We start from the raw sequence: 12128 nt of genomic DNA, 5'->3' as shown, positions 1-12128 counted from the left end.
CACAGGCAGTGGTTTGTGGGCATGGCACCCTGAGAGGGGTGCCATGTGGACTTTGCCTTTTTCTCCCCACCAGCACACACATGCTGTAAGGGCAGTGTGCATGTGCTTGGTGAGGGGTCCCCCAGGGTGGCATAATACATGCTGCAGCCCTAGGGGACCTTCCCTGGCCACAGGGCCCTTGGTACCATGGGTACCTTTTACAAGGGACTTAGCTGTGTGCCAATTGGGGAAACAAAGGTACAGTTTTTGGGAAAGAACACAGGTGCTGGGGCCTGGTTGGAAGGATCCCAGCATACTTTCAAAGTTGGCATCAATATCAAGCAAAAAGTGTTTGGGGGGGGGGCTACCATGTCAACAGTGGCACTTTCCTACAAGGGTTGACCAATTTATGTGGCAAGGAAAGTCCTGTTATGAATTTACAATGTCAATAGCTCTATGTAGGAAAATGTGAGACCCATTACATTGCAAATGCTTGTTACTTTTGTCTCTCCCCCTTCTTGCAACCATGGCGCTCACAGCACTAACTCCATTGGCAGTATTGGAGCGCTGGACACATTGTTCACCCGGTTACCTAATTAGAGTAATTTCTTTTGTCACTCCCCTTTGCGCTCCATAGCTTTCCCAAAAACACTTGTAATGCTTTACTGAAAAACACAGAAATCTGCAACGCAGCTCTCCAGCCACAGTTGGCGAGCCGATCCAATATTCACTGCACTCAGGAAAACTCACCCCATAATGCTTTCCAAGTAGTCTTTTCCAGAACATGTTTGCCCATAACTCAGCTTGTGGTGGTCCTAGGACAATGGGACCACCACCAAAACTTTCAGCATGACACATTTTTTCTGTTTAGGTGATTGCTGGGTCCCCACACTAGGTTAACGGAGACCACAAAAAAATAATTTATAACCCCTCCCACTAGTCAATGTTTTTATTTTTTTGTTTTGTCTTTTAAGCTCTCTTATGGCTGGAACTTTTGTTTTACAGCTGGCAGTAGTTTGTGTTCTAAGGGACTTAGTATCGCAGTAGGCCTGCTAGGCCTAAAAATGTTTAAGGCACTACACCTTCTAGAGGCTAAATATATAGTTGCATTGCATTACCTTTTGCCATTCTATTTTCATGTGGTTATGCTCTCTATGGGCTAACTATATGGTTATGTGACCATGTTTTATACGAATACTATTTTTATTGTTGTGTCCTCTAGGGACTGTTCTGAGCATTACAGTCAAAATACTACAATGGCCGCTGCACTCTGTCATCCCATAATGATATGCAGGGCATTCTACTAAAAAAAAGTTTTTGCTCATAACTCAGTCTGTGGTAGTCCTAGGACAATGGGACCACCTTCAAAACGTCCACCATAACCCGCTCTTTCTGTCTAGATCATCTCTGGGTCCCCATACTATGTTAGTTGGGACCCCAAAATAATAATACCTCCCACCATTCAGTATCTTACTAACCTCTCTCAAAGTTGGAACTTTTATTTTTTTTCAGCTGAGTAGTTTGCATCTTAATGGTCTTGTTTGTAATATCATTGCAGTTGACCTGTTAGCCCTGAAAATGTGTAATGCACTACGCCTTCTAGGGGCTAAATATATGGTCACAGTACATTACTTTCGGTCATTTCCTTTTCATGTGGTTAAGCTTTTTAGGGGCTAACTATATGGTTATGTGACCATGTTTCTTTGAAATGCTATTTTCATTGTGGTTTCCTCTGGGGGCTGTTCTGAGCATTACAGTTCAATGCCAAAATGTTATTTCTGATAAAAGATTTTATTGGGTTTATAAAGTAATTGTATATGTTTTATTAATCTCTCCTTATTGCAGTTAGGACCATGAATCAGGCCAACTTGAGATCCTTATTACAATATGGCTGTTTGAACACTCTTGCTATGTTTGGGTGACCCTCCTGGTTTATTTTTCTCGTTACTCCTCCATAACTGTCTTCTGTCATTTTGTTTAGGAACAAATTATGAGGCAGGGTGGACCAATTTATGTGGCAAGAAATGTCCAGTTATGAATTTACAGTGCCAGTTGCTCTTACTCAAGCAAATGCGTGATCCATTGCATTGCAAATGCTTGTTTAATTTGGGAAAGAAAACAGGCTGATCATGCAGTCGAGTGTGAAGCCGAAGCCATCGCACCGTACTCGGAGCTGTGCAGAAGGGGCATGAACCCGCTAAGCTGTGTGGTCAGCTATAATGTGATGCACCCTTAGGGCCTGTGGCTTCTCTTTTGAACCAGTAGAGGGTCACCTCTTCCCGTCTCATCTGCAGAACTACATCAGAGGCCCCAGGATGTAACCGTGAAATGTGTGCCCTCCCCGGGGCTTGCTTGTAAATAGAAATATCTTGTGCTTTTGTACAGTAGTACTATCCTGAGTGTCTCAGCTCTGACATAAAATATGTAATAGTTGCCAAATTTAACTGTATTCATTTTATTGACTTGAGAAAGATGAAAGGCCGCGTCTGTACTATTGCAACAATCGGGTTACATGGGGAAGTTAAGCATTACCGGCTTGGATAGGTTGAATGACAAGAAATTGAGCACATTACTTTTTTATCTCAAGACACAATATTGTGAGTGGAGTGTCTGCGTGAGTGCAGGGTGAGGAGAATGTGTGTGAGTGCAGGGTGAGTGGTGTGCCTGTGTCATTGCAGGAGGCATATTAAAGCCAGACCTTTTGGGTATTACTAATGTTTGTTTCGGGTTCTCTCTGCTTCTCTTTATTCACGTGTCTTTATTGCTCAATGTACAGGGTGCGTAAGAGCAGATACTGTTGTAGAACTTCTTTACACCTGTATTTATGGAACAAGACCAGTATGACGCTTTCCATGTAACATTTAAGATCATGATTGAAAAGTGTATTGTTTTCTCGAAAATGAAACTAGAAATCTTTACATTTAAAAGTTAAGCCAGTGCGTTCAACTGGAACGAAAACTCAATATTTTACAAATAAGTGACAACATTTAATGTAATAATGTGTGCCTAGGAAATGCTAATGGTGCTGCAATAATTAACATTTTAAAAACGTCTTATATTGCCGAATTATCTTTTTAGTGTGATAGCTTTGCCTTTCAGTAAGCTCTGGTTTACCAAATTCAAATAATAATTTAGACCTCAACAAACCATTGGTCGAGTACGAGAGACTGTTTTGAACCATGTAATTCGGTTTTTGGTCTCAAGCTTGGCACCCTTGTTAGATTCCTAATTACTTCTAATATTACGCTTATGTAAACTTGGTCACTTGCAGATTTGGAGCATTCATTTAATTGAAACAGGCATTCAGTGAAACATGCATCTGTGTGGCAGCGTGAATACTAGGAAGAGTAAATCCTAGCACATATAACTTGAAGAACACATAGAGCCTGCAGGGTTTTCTTTGTAATATGCTATCAGTGTTTGGCAAACACAAAGTGCCAAATTTCTGACCTGCGCTCAGACATTGCAGATATGCATTCTCCTTATCTTGGACCTCAGATAATAACTCTGTCGGATTTAGAATGCGACTACATTAACGCCAGATCATGCTGCTCGAAATTAAACAAGGTAAGGCACTATTGGCTTTGGTCTCAAAAGCGCTTGCAGCGGGTAGAAGACAACAACTGTGTGTGATTTATGTGACACTGGTTTTCTGAGTCAGCATTGGAATGGGGATGCTTAAAGATTACTTTTTGCAAACATCTGTCAAGCAGTCCCATGTTCCCCCCGCTAGTAACTATTGTGTACTTCAGTGCCTCTCCCAAAACATCTTGCCATATTTAAGGTTAGTGGGTGTAGGAAGCGCATGAAGTACAGTTTTTTTTTTTTTTTTTTTTTAACGTTGCAGGTGCACTCTTTCCCTCCTTCATACAGTTGTGTGAGGTGGCTAAGGGTAGGATGCAACAGACTGTTCTACTTATGCGACAGGTTTGGGCGTTTCACCTTGAGCCTCTTAGATAACGTTGAACTAGGTTTACCCAGTTTTCTTTTTTATGTTCTGAAAGCAATGTGTATCTTATTTATTACATTGGCATGTATGCTGCACGTCTAGAGAGAACTAGTGTCATCATTCAAAAACCTGGGGTATGGATATGCAAGCTGCCTAACTAGATTGAAGGAGAGTGGGCTGCATCAGAGCAGGTACACTTGGTGAGCATTAAAGATGCAGAAATGTAGACTTTCTGTAGGCCTGCGAATTGGGCAATTTGGTGGAATATCTCTTGGTAAGAAAACACTTAAGATTATTCACCCCATGAAGAGCTAAACGAGCTTTCACCAGAGGCGAGAGGAGACTGCTAAAGAATCTGTTCGGTTTCAGAAAATGCACTTGTACTATCTTCATTATTTACAGTCTGAAACTCCAATTTAATTGTAGCAAAAAGAGAAGGCTAGTATATCTGGTCAGCACAAAAAGCATACCTTTGCAATGGAAAGTAGAAATCTGATTTCAGCAGAACTGAATACAGAACCCTTTTGGGACTCTTGTTTAACGCTCATCTCATCATGCAGCCACAATTGGATTGATTAAGGACAATAGTAGCGCACATCATGTAAATAGCATAGTATGTGCATTGGTTGTTTATTAATGTTATTTAGCATATTTGTGCAGTGCATATTAGGCCTTTTACAAAAGTACAAAATCCCAATGAAGAAAATCTAATTATATAAAATCCCCATATACTCTTCATAAACTGTCTGTAAATGATAACCTGTTTTACTGTCTTTCTCCTTTCTACAAGTAGCTGTCAACTGTGTTCTCTGTCCATTTCAAAAGAGTTACTGTTGCAACTCGTGGTTGAACGATTATCAGGTTTGTTTTCCTTCCAGTGTGCTTAGCGTGTGTATCCATATGTGGTAAATGATCCATGGAACTAAGTGGTGCACACTGCATGTCAGCATCCTGAAGGTTTCACTCTACGTGGTACTATTGCTGCATTTGTATCAGACACTCAATATGCCCTAAATGCTATTGGAGTTAATGTCCAGAGGATAACTTTCCTTACAAAGATTTGCAGTAGGAAAAAAAAAACGTTTTCTCTCATGATGTGCTCTTTCTCGAACTATCCATTCAATAGCCATTCAATAGTGCAGTACCCCAGAATGAAATCCTTTAAAACTGGTTTTAAAAGATGAAGTGGTTGGCCATTGGCCTCCCGGGCAAGGGTGGAGGGACTGGGCTAGGCCATTGCCGTGCATGACAGGACCCATGTGACCTCCTAAATACGGATGATGTCCTGCTATATTTGCAAGTAATGGACACCGACATTTCTGTGGTTGCCTTTTTGGTAGCCGACTTCGGCTGGTTAGCGGGGCTAATAGTTTGCTGGGATAAGTCTGATTAATTCCCACTGGTGCAAGGACTGGAAGTAATTTACTAGGAGCCTGCCACTGTCCGTTATTTGGGGATTATGATGTACCACAGGAACCCAACTGGGTGATCTCTTCTGGCATGGGTAATGCAGGCAGGTGACTATTGTGGAGCTCCAGCTCCCTCCGGAGCAGGATGCTTGGGGCACCTAACTTGAAGCATTACTATTTGGCAGCCCAATTACAGTGGCTATCTTACTGGTTGGTAGGCCACTATTTATCAGGCACGGGGATGATTGACCCCCACCATTTCGAGGGTGCTCCTCCTTCACTCCCAGGCTCAACCCTGAAGCCCCTCCACCTTCCTCCCCCGCTCCCCATTTGACATTTTCTGAGCCCTCCCTTCCCCAGCCCAATGTGCTAGGTCTGGCTTGGCCCACCTCTCCTTGTTAGCCTGCATGACACCTGATGAAGAGATATCTTAGTTTGCCTGGGGCTGCAACGTTCTCAAATTTATTTTTTCTCAATGTATGTACCACCACCACTGAACATATGTACTTGTACCATGTTGTGCAGCAGTTTTGGAAAAAAAAAAACCTCAGTTAAAAGATGTGTTTAAAAAAAAAAAACTGAAGTGGTAGCACTCTTGCTGACCAGTTGAGGCTTCATATCCTTCCAGATGGTAGTGCCATAAGGCTGCAGTGTCTTACAGTATTGCAAAGGGTGATCTCGGGTGCCCACCCTGTCGATCTGTCATTAGTGCATTTTTGAGGCCAATGTTCCTAGCTGTTGACTCTCTGCTTGGGCCCAGTACTTGTTTTTCTTCAGGGAATATGAGTATAAAGTATTTTCTTTCTTCTCAATTGAGTTTGTCTTACTATTTTTATATCTTCTTCTATGGGGGTCTCTATGCAAATGCTCTTTAATCGATTTCTCAACAAGCAGTACTTTCTGTTTACACCTTCTTCAGTGACACATTTTTAGAACATTGAAGGAAGAAATAGTCTGATGGGTTCACGAAGTAGACATCATCGGAGATGCTATAGTCCCTCTGTCTAGGCACTAGGATAATACAAGGAGGAAGGCTTCAGAAAATAGCATTTTTCATAGTCTGTTGGCTTTCTTGTTTAGTTCAGCCCATTTAAACCTGTATTGTCCCTGTTGTGCATTATTCATCTGACAGATCTTCCTCAGTTGAACTATACCATCAAGAATCATTTAAATCCTATTTTGGCTGAGAACTGTGATGGAAGTGCTTCACTCCAGGAATAAAATAGAGCCAGTATTAGTTCTGCCATTGTAATCCATTATGGTCGTGCTCCTCAGTTCCCACTTTGTTTCAAGGATTCCAATCTTTTGTGAGAATAAGTTCTCCAAATAATTATATTGGACTTTTCTTGAGTTGAAGTGTGCAATTGGTGCCATGGTACCAGTAGTAGGCATGTTTGGTCTTCAGTGGTACTATTTGTTTCCTCTATGACAGCGGTGGTCCCTAGGATGGCTGAAAGCAACTCAAATCCATTGTCTCCTGTATATGTATTCCTTAACACTAAGTAAGACAATTCCCTGGGACAGACGTTGCAAACCCCGACGTCCATTGCATTCTAGTGACTAAGTTTCATACATAAGCTACTCTTTAGCCTGCCAGTGGTTTGAACAGCTCTTTTTACTGGTTTCGTTCTCCCCTAACCTAACATATTGTTTGGTTTAAGTGGTGATTATGAGGAAGTGTGGTCAAGTGAGGATAGTCTAGCAGCTTAGATCTCAACTCTAATAGTGTGGCATTCTCTTCTCCAGACAAGGGGACTATTTTCCTTTTGAAAACATGGTTACAAACCAAGCAGCCGCTGATGACCGAATTCTTGCCATGCACTTGAGTATAGTGAACTCTACCTCCCCTCTTTCTTGCAGGATCAGTACTCCTATGAAATTATCATTTCACATTTGAGGCAAGTGGCTGTGTTCAGTCTACAAGCATGACCAAGGCAAGCCTCTCTCCATTGTGGGAAGTATGTGGCCCCTTATAAATTGGAGAATTCACTTTTTAGGTGATCTCTATATAGTGTCGATAGACTCTGCTCAGTGACAGTAATAATCACAAACTGGAATAAAATTGAAGAGTTTTTTTGTATGTCAGTGTGAATAGTATCAAATGCAGAAGGGTGTACAAATACTGAAACAAAAAATGTATTAACATGATAAAGGTGAAAGGCAGTCCCACTATAGCCATGTGTTCCCAAAATGAAATCTTCAACCAGCAACAAAAACAAACTTTTCCTAATCCCTTAGTGCGGATGTATTTACATATTTTCTTTGCTAATGAAATCTGCACTCGAGTTAATTGAAAGAGATATAGGGATGGATATCCTTTACAGGAATATTTTAGATTGTGCATTATCAGTAGCCTTATAATTACCATTGTAATTTTATGCTGTAAACTTTAGTTATTACTGTTGTGGAGCTCGGCATTCCAAAAATAGGTCCGAGATTAAAAGAAAGTGTTTCATAAAACCTTATTTGGTTCTTGTCAGAGAAAGCCACCACTTGCTTGTAATGTAACAGTGTTGCAGAGAGTGTCCTGTCCTTTCTTAAAAATATGAACCTAAGTCATAGGGTAATTGTATTGAATATATGCACCATATCCTTTTGGCCATGTGATGATATAATGTAAGATTAAAGAATAAATGCTGTTGTAGTTCATTTTATGACCCGGAAGTCAGCTGTGCCTTCAGCAGGTAAACTTTCTCTTTCCACAGAGGTTATTGTAATGATGAGGTCTTTTTATCTTGCAGTGGGTGCTCCCGGAATTAATTGGGCACACATCTGTCACAGTGTTAATGCTGATTTCGTTGCACTGGTTCATCTTCCTTTTGAACTTGCCTGTAGCCACATGGAATATATATAGGTAAGTGCAGTCAAGCGTTTCTCGCTTATAGCTATGGAAGCCTTTGTTCGGTCTTGCTATTATGGCCTTTATTTCTGCTTGCATATACATTTTATGCCAGATGGGAATATCTAATATGAGTCCCATATCATGCTTAAATACTGCATTTAGAAATACAGCAAAACGTTTTTATTTACTCATTAGTTTGTCCAACCAGATATTCAAAGAGTGTGATGGTAACAAGACATTTCAGAGAATATTGAGAAAATATCCTTGTTCTGATACTTCATGCTTGCCTCTAATGCAGTGGTTCCCAACCTGTGGTCCGGGGACCTCTGCGGGTCAGCGAAGCTTCCTCAGAGCGTCCGCGACAGCTTAGAAAATGAAATGATATTAACCGATTAGGTTCCCATGCTTTCAGTAATGACTCATTGGGGGGGGGTCCCCGGATTCCAATAATTATCCAGTGTGGGGCCCCAGATTCCAGATGATAAAATGGGGGTCCACAGAAGTCGAAAGTTTGGGAACCACTTTTCTAATGTGATCTACTACTTCCACACCTTGATGTTGGTGTATATATTCACTGTTTCTAGAAAGTCTAAATAGTCTTTTAAAGTGCTCACCATCTGTTGACCTATAGCTATAGCCTGAAGTCAAAACACATTAAAACATATATATATGTTCGATGGCATGTGTAGCTGCAGATACACATGCTGTGCATATCCCGCCATCTAGTGTTGGGCTCGGAGTGTTACAAGTTGTTTTTCTTAGAATAAGTCTTTTCGAGTCACAAGATCGAGGGACTCCTCCCCTTTCGGCTCCATTGCGCATGAGCGTCGACTCCATGTTAGATTGTTTTCTTTCCGCCATCGGGTTCGGACGTGTTCCTCTTCACTCAGTGTTTCGGTTCGGAAAGTTAGTTAAATCTCGGAAAACTCAACGGTATTGTTTGCGTTCGGTATCGGGTTAGTTATAGCAGATCGACACCGAATAAAAGAAGAGCTCCGGTAGCCCTTCGGGGCTTCCATTCCCCGGCGGGGCCTGGTTGGCCCGACCGCATGCGTCTTCAAGGCTCATGGAACCCCATTCCACTTCTGCCCCGAATGCCACAATAAGTATCCTTACACAGACCAGCATTTGGTCTGTAATTTGTGTTTGTCCCCCGTACACAAAGAGGATACCTGCGAGGCCTGTCGGTTGAAAAAGACGCTACGGGACCGGAGAGCTTGAAGGCTTCAAATGGCGTCGACGCCATCAGGAAACCACGACGTCGAAGAAGAGGAGACTTTCTCCATTCCGGATTCGGACTCAGACGAGGCCGAAAGTGAGCAGCCGGCGAAAACTGTGAGTAAAACTGCCCGGCCAAAACTCACACCAAAATAATGAAAGCCCAGGGGATGCCACCGCCGGCAGGCCATGGCTTAACCCGTAAGCACGGTGACCAACCATCGGCACCGAAAAAGGGCACACATGTGTGGAAGACATCCGACTCCGGTCGAGATACCGGCACAGAGTATACTCGGCACCGAGATACTGGCTCCGACCAAACTCGACACCGAGATTCAGGCTCTGACCAAAGTCGGCACCGAGAGATCGGCACCCCGAAACCGAAAAAAAGTGGCTTCGGAGCTGAAAAAAACTGCGGAAAACGTTTTGGTGAAGAAACAGAGCTCCTATTCCGAAGAACAAGGGCTTTCATCACAACTTCTAGGCCATAAATTTGGACAAGAATTAGAGCTAGGAGCGCCAGACTATACACAAAGAAGGCTCCATATTCAGAAAGACACAGGGAAAATAAGAACTCTTCCCCCTATTAAAATGAAAAGGAAACTTGCTTTCCAAAAAACAGATAAACAGCCAAAAGCAAAAGTGGCTAAAGAAAAAACTCCACCACGTTTTTCGCCACAACCATCGCCACAGCACTCACTGCAACTGTCACCAATTGCAACACCCCCAATGATGCAATCTCCAACTCACACAGGAATGAGCCAGGATGACTCAGATGCATGGGATCTATACGATGCACCAGTATCTGACAATAGTCCAGATTGCTACCCCGCAAGACCATCACCACCAGAAGACAGTACTGCTTACATGCAGGTGGTGTCCAGAGCAGCTACTTTTCACAATGTAGCACTGCATGCTGAACCTATTGAGGATGACTTTTTATTCAATACTTTGTCATCAACACACAGCCAGTACCAGAGTCTGCCGATGTTACCAGGGATGTTAAAACACGCAGAACAAGTGTTTCAAGACCCCATCAAATGCAGAGCCATTACACTTAGGGTGGAAAAGAAGTACAAGCCTCCCCCTACGGACCCTGTGTACATCACGCAACAACTAACACCTGACTCGGTGGTAGTAGGCGCAGCCCGCAAAAGGGCAAACTCACAGACTTCTGGGGATGCACCACCACCCGACAAAGAAAGTCGAAAGTTTGATGCAGCGGGGAGAAGAGTTGCAGCACAGGCAGCCAATCAATGGTGCATTGCCAATTCACAGGCTTTATTGGCAAGATATGACAGGGCTCATTGGGATGAAATGCAGCATTTTATTGGACATCTTCCCAAGGAGTTTCAAAAGCGTGCACAGCAAGTGGTGGAGGAGGGCCAAGGTGTCTCCAACAACCAGATACGATCGGCAATGGACGCAGAGGACACAGCCGCCAGAACTGTAAACACATCGGTCACTATTCGGAGACACGCATGGCTATGCACCTCCGGATTTAAGCCAGAGATCCAGCAGGCTGTGCTTAATATGCCTTTTATTGGACAACAGTTGTTTGGGCCGGAGGTGGATACAGCTATAGAGAAGCTAAAGAAGGATACTGACACGGCCAAAGCCATGGGTGCGCTCTACTCCCCACAGAGCAGAGGCACCTTTAGGAAGCCACACTTTAGAGGGGGGTTTCGAGCCCAAAGCACAGAACTCTCAACCTCACAGGCCAGACCCACATACCAGGGCCAGTATCAAAGAGAAGGCTTTCGGGGACAATATAGAGGTGGACAGTTCCCTAAAACCAGAGGGAAATTCCAAAGCCCAAAGACCCCACAAACTAAACAGTGACTTCAATGTCACAAATCCACAACACATAACACCAGTGGGGGGGAGACTCACAGATTATTACAAAAATTGGGAAGAAATAACTACAGACTCGTGGGTCCTAGCCATTATCCAACATGGTTATTGCATAGAATTCCTACAATTACCATCAAATGTGCCTCCAAGAACACACAACATGTCCAAACAGCACTTGGATCTATTACATCTAGAAGTCCAAGCGTTGTTACAGAAATAGGCAATAGAACTGGTACCCAACCATCAGAAAGGAACAGGTGTTTATTCCCTGTATTTTCTAATACCAAAAAAGGACAAAACTCTGAGACCCATCTTAGATCTCAGAACACTAAATCTTTACATCAAATCAGATCACTTTCACATGGTAACACTTCAAGACGTGATCCCCTTGCTCAAACAACAAGACTACATGTCAACATTAGATCTCAAGGATGCTTACTTCCATATACCCATACATCCTTCACACAGGAAATACTTAAGGTTTGTAATCCAAGGAGTACATTACCAATTCAAAGTGTTACCATTCGGGATAACAACAGCACCAAGGGTATTTACAAAATGCCTTGCAGTAGTAGCCGCACATATCAGAAGACCGCACATACACGTATTCCTGTATCTAGACGATTGGTTAATAAAAACCAGCACTCAGAAACAGTGTCTTCAACACACAAAATACGTCATAAAAACCCGTCACAAACTAGGGTTCTCAATAAACTACCTAAAATCACACTTACAACCATGTCAAATACAGCAATACTTAAAAGCAACAATCAACACAAAAAAAGGAATTGCCACTCCAAGTCCATAAAGGGTACAAGCATTCCAAAACGTAATACAAAGCATGTACCCAAACCAACAATATCAAGTAAAATTAGTG

At 42.6% G+C, this 12128-nt stretch overlaps 1 protein-coding gene across 1 annotated transcript in view; it reads left to right on the top strand.

Moving 5' to 3' along the window:
- The window catches only part of CNIH4 (cornichon family member 4), a 94367-nt gene that overhangs the window by 40295 nt on the left and 41944 nt on the right, over nt 1-12128 (top strand). Inside the window, exons 2-3 of the mRNA XM_069233826.1 lie at nt 3478-3546; nt 8079-8191. Coding sequence (XP_069089927.1) covers nt 3478-3546; nt 8079-8191 — 182 coding nt within the window. The remainder of the gene's footprint in view (nt 1-3477; nt 3547-8078; nt 8192-12128) is intronic.

Source organism: Pleurodeles waltl, chromosome 5 (assembly GCF_031143425.1).
Source record: "Pleurodeles waltl isolate 20211129_DDA chromosome 5, aPleWal1.hap1.20221129, whole genome shotgun sequence".
Lineage (NCBI taxonomy): Eukaryota > Metazoa > Chordata > Amphibia > Caudata > Salamandridae > Pleurodeles > Pleurodeles waltl.
This window is presented reverse-complemented; position numbering and strand designations above follow the sequence as displayed.